The sequence below is a fragment of the Pediculus humanus genome, genomic scaffold (assembly GCF_000006295.1).
Source record: "Pediculus humanus corporis 1103172108237 genomic scaffold, whole genome shotgun sequence".
In the NCBI taxonomy this organism is placed as follows: Eukaryota; Metazoa; Arthropoda; class Insecta; order Psocodea; family Pediculidae; genus Pediculus; species Pediculus humanus.
Genome location: NW_002987807.1, coordinates 75,321 through 80,700, shown reverse-complemented (window position 1 = coordinate 80,700; position 5,380 = coordinate 75,321). Strand labels below are relative to the sequence as shown.

General features: G+C 24.2%; 1 protein-coding gene across 1 annotated transcript in view; it reads right to left on the bottom strand.

Annotated features, from left to right (window-relative positions):
* Nucleotides 1-316: 316 nt before the first annotated feature.
* Phum_PHUM458270 (synaptosomal-associated protein, putative) overlaps nucleotides 317-5,380 on the bottom strand; it is a gene marked incomplete at both ends in the record, with an annotated part of 9,234 nt that continues 4,170 nt past the window's right edge. The window contains 4 exons of the mRNA XM_002429937.1: nucleotides 317-379; nucleotides 478-622; nucleotides 2,966-3,094; nucleotides 3,415-3,532. Coding sequence (XP_002429982.1) covers nucleotides 317-379; nucleotides 478-622; nucleotides 2,966-3,094; nucleotides 3,415-3,532 — 455 coding nt within the window. The remainder of the gene's footprint in view (nucleotides 380-477; nucleotides 623-2,965; nucleotides 3,095-3,414; nucleotides 3,533-5,380) is intronic.

Here is a 5,380-nt window from a genome sequence, read left to right as displayed (position 1 = left end):
TATTATTATTGATATTTCAAATTCCATTCAATAAAACTTTCAATAATTATTATTCCTTCATTTGAAAAAAAAAAAAAATCAACATGATAAACGGAAATATATATATTAAAATTAATATAATTAATTAATAGGTGCAAAATAAACCCATAATGATATAATTTAAATTTCAATTTAATTTTTTTTTTAAAAAAAATTTTAAAAGGAATTTTAAGCTTTATACGCAACCGCGCAACTACGTAAGTCAAAAAAGCTATTTTATTTAATAATAACAATAAAAAGTTAATTAATGTGATGATATTATTTATGAATTTTCTTTTTATTTTAACAATTCGTGTGCCCTTTGATTGGCGACAGCTATTCTTGTTTGATTTGACGTTCCCTAGAAGAAAAAAAAATATATATTTAATTATAATTTTTTTACGTTACAGAAAAATTATTTATTTAATTAATAAAAAAAAAAAAAAAAAAGAAAAAAACCTTCAAATTGATTCTGTCAATTTGACGATTCTGATTTTCCAGCTCTGATCCCATATCTAAAGCCATATTCCGAAGATTTCCTATCATTGTGTTTACCTGTCCCATATTTTCTTCCATTTCAGTTTCGCGGGCATCATTTGTGATCCTAAATAATAATAATAATAATAATAATCAGTGTGCAATGGTTGGCAGACGCGTTAACATCATGTCAACTTATTTAATTAATTTTTTATAGTTTTATTTAATAGTTTAGTTATAAGTTATATATCAAAAGTTTTGTTATTTAGTGTAGTTTATTGTGATATAATTAGTTTTTTATATTGTTTAGTGATAATTATAATTATTTTATAATTAATATAATTATTTTACAAATGGTCAACGGTTTATCATGTGACAAAATGAAGCGCGGGCAGTAAAAAAAACCTTAGAAGATATCTTAGTACATCTGATTATTACGGGTAAGTGTCTTTTTTAACACTTGAATTTCAGTTGCAAAAGCGTTTGGCTAACAAAAAAAATGGAGCCAAATACCCAAAAAACTGTTTAATTAATTTTACATTTATTTGGTTAATTATGAGTAGTTTGACTAAATATCTTTTTCATCTCATCATAAAAAACAAAGTGTTGAAGTAATTTAATAAAAATATTCATTAATAATGATTGATTTGACATACTGGCTCAGTGTAAAATTTCTATATACTCCCTTTAGTCTTTAAGGGTTAATTTACTGATTGTTGGTTGTTGTTTAAGCATTTTCTTGAGTTAGTTGGGTCTCATTACAACATAGTTTATCATAAAGATAGTGTAATACTCCCTTTTAAATCTGTATCAGAATCAAGAAAAACTAGTAGCCTATGTAACAACTGATTTTAGTGTAGGGAATTACAAAAAGGCATATCAACAGACTTCATTTAATAATTTTACATTTATTGACCTGATTATAAGTAGTTGAGCTAAATACCTCTTTCACACTAAATGAAAATGGTGGTAGTTTAATAAAAATACTTGTAATTAGTTAATTTATTAAGTCAAGTGGATGTAAAATCTCTGTACTTCAGATTTTAAGTATGAATCAACTGATGTATATTATTTCAACCTTTTTCTTAAGTTAGTTTGCTTTAATGCAACATAGTTTATCATATAATGTAATGATACTTTTAAATCTGTATCAAAATCAGGAAACATTAGTAACCTTTATGTTAGTTGATTTTAATATTAGGAATTAAGAAAAGACACAATAAACTTCATTTAATAATTGTACATCTCTAGACCTGATTATAAGCAGTTGAGCTAAATACCTTTGTTATACTAAATAAAAAAGGTGGTAGTTTAATAAAAATACTTTAAGGATGGATGGATAAATAAGGTGGATGTAAAATCTCTGTGTATTCCTGTTGTTGTGTAAGTGTGGATCTATTGATTGTACATTACTTTAACTCTTTTCTTAAGTTAGTTTGTTTCATTGTAACATATTTTGTCATATGTTTGGTGTAAAATTCTCTTTTAATTTAAATTAAGATTAGAAAAATTCAACTGCCTTCAGATTATACTTAAGTTTATAGGTACAAAATAGTAATTTGTATACACTAAGGATGAAATGCATGAGGGTAAATTATGAAATGGGGAAAATAGTAGAAAAATTAAGTATTGAAATAGTTCTGAAGAAAAAGTTATATGATAACTGATTCATAATTGTAATAAAGCAAAATGAGAACAAAATAAAGACAGAGCCAAAACGCAAATCTTATTCTATTGTCAACCTTAGTCAGCTGTAAATCTCACTTCTCCTGTTCCTGGCAGCTTCACAGATGTCAGTCACTGGAGCCCAGGAGTACAGGAGATAACTTGTTTCCATCGAATAAGATGGTCTCAGTGAGACTTACAAGAATTGTTGTCATGTCATAGGTTATAAAAAGCCTATTTGTCAAGCATGCAGCATCACTTGTATTCAAGCATTTATTCCTTTGGGATCGGATAGAAACCTGGAATAAATGTTGAAAAACAATTCGACAAACATTAAGGCGAATTGTCGTGATTATGAGTGAAAATAATAATAATAATAATAATGTTATTAATTTTTCTTCCTAGTTGTAAAGACGTTTCAATGATAAAACATTAAAAGCGGATTTTTTAAAAATTAATTGAAATATTTAACCAGACAATTTTATGTGGTATCTAATGCAATAGACGCGACTAAATATTTTTTTAATATGTATGAATAATAAACGTCCGATGTCGATTCTAGTTATATCTCAAACCAAATCGAATAAAGTTCTTAATATATATAAGATTATGTATTATTCAAAAAAGCCACTGAAATTTTTTAATTTGTACCTTTGACAAATTCGACTTGATAGAAAATGTTTTTTAAAAAAATTTGAAGTACAGATTTAGTAATAACAGAATTTAAATCCTCTAGTACGACCTTTTTGAAAATTATCGAATCACGGTAATTTTTTATAAAAGAAATAAAAAATAATCTTCTTACTTTGCAATATAACCTCCTTGTGGTCCCATCCCGTTCCTTTCGTCCATAACCCTTTGAGGCTGATTATTTACCACCTTTCCATCGTCGGTTCCCTTCCATGTTCCTTCATCTTCTTTAAAGGATGCAGATCTTTAAATTAAAATTTTAAATTATTTATAAATATAAAATATACAAATATAAAAATACAAATATTCAATTAAATTTTTAAGTGATGTTACAAATTAAATAAAAGGCGTTTTAAATTAAATTTTTGTTTTCTTACAGTATAAGTTATTTCGGTATAAATAAATTTTTTTTTTTTAAATTAATCAAATAATAATATACGAGGTTTTTACTATTAAAAAAAAAACAAAAAATTAAAATGTGCTATTAAAATAAAACTAAACTAGTAACGAACGAATAAATTAATAAAAAATATAAATAATTGAGTACTGTTAAGGATAACTTACTTGTTGCAAGGCAAAACGCATATTCCGCAACATTTTTCCATACCAGTTAAATTTTTTTCTGCTTCTTTCATATCAGCATTGATTTGATCCATGCCCTCTTCAACTCTATCCAATTGCTCTGAAGGAAATAGTTAAATTAGTAATAAATTTTTTTTTTCAATTTATTTTGTAGTAAAAAGCAAAAATGAATTAATTATTTTATTTTTATTTTTCATTCGAACCTGCGTAATCGAAAAAAAAAAAATTTTTTACTTTGATCTAATAAATTTACAAATAAAAAAACAAAAAATTTTGGGACATAATTGTTTAACATAAATTACTAAGAAGCCAATCAAAAAGCTAAACTTTTTACAGGTTCTACATAGTTTCTAAAACAAAAATAAAAATTTACATTTAAAGTTATAGAAAATGCTATTTTTTAAATATAAAAATCTCTTTCCTCATTTTATATCAAAGCTATGCTACACAAAAAAATTAAAACTTGGTAATATATATATATATATATATATATATATATATATATACAAGCATGCAAACAACTTTGTAAAGAGTAAAAAAAAAAAGAAAGTATTTACAGTTCACCAATGTTAATTTTATTATTATTAATGTAAAAAAATATTATTTTAAAAAAAAAAGCAAAAATGATTATATTTCGAAAGAAAAATTTAACATGCTTTAATTATAGTAGTAAAAATAATATGTACCTCATACAGGATACTTAATTAATAATTAATATACTAATGAAAAATAGTTTTTGATAAAAAGAAAATTGAAGAAAATTACAAATTAACCATTGAAATCGAATATTTCGAAATATGACTTTTCTTTTTTTGATGAAAATAATAAATAAAAAAATTGGAATGCGTAAATGTAATTAATAATATCAAACGTATTTTATGAGTTTCACTCAATTTTGCACACTATACATACATACATACATACATACGTAATACATAGATTAAAGGTGGAAAGTAAATAAAGATTCCAGACGATGATATGAATGATGATACATCGTCAAAGAGTAGTACCAATAATAAATATATATAATCTTATAAAAATTCACATTAAGCTTAAGTAACAGAAAAGGTGTAAAAGCAAACTAACAAAACTACAAAATCTGTTGCACACTATGAGAAAAATACACAGAAAAACAAATTATTTATGTATATATATATATATACACACACACACTCACATGTATATGACTTCATATATATATATACACATATACGTATGTAAAACAGAAAGAGAGAGGAGAAAATTATGGAATCGGAATCTTACCCCCTTGTTCATCCAACATGACTAGGGTTTTCATTCCAACCTCGTGGCTCTACAAAATTAACAGGGACAATCAGCATTATGAGAAAGAAACAAAAACAAAAATAAAAATTTCATGAACCATTATGCCAGGCGATATTCTGAAGATGAATCTGAGAAATTAAAGAATTTAAAAATAGCAGACGATTTCTCTTCTAAAACTGATGAAAAAAAAATGAAAAAAAAAAAAAAAAAAAAAAAAAAGGAAAAAAAAACTTAAAAATTACAAAAAAATGCAAAAAAAAAAAAAAAAAAATTAATTATTTTCCTTTGCGACCAATGTCAGTAGTGTCAGGTTTTACGTACCTATAAATTATTAATACGTCAATTTGTAAAAGTTATCACTTAAAAATATACATTTATATTGTTATATATGAGTGTGTTTGTGGGTGTGTACAAAATGACATTTGACAAAAAAAAATAATGATACGTATATAATATAATTTTTTAGAAAACTAAAATGAAAATTAAAACCTATTATATTTTATTAATATTTGTTCGTTTTAGATTTTTTGTATTTTCTTAAGTTTTCTTTTCTTTTTTTTTCTTTTTTTTTAAAGTAAAATTATAAAAATACTTCAATTAAAAAATACCTATATTGCATATAGAGTAGAAATAAAGAGGAAAAAAAAATGTTATTAAATAGAAA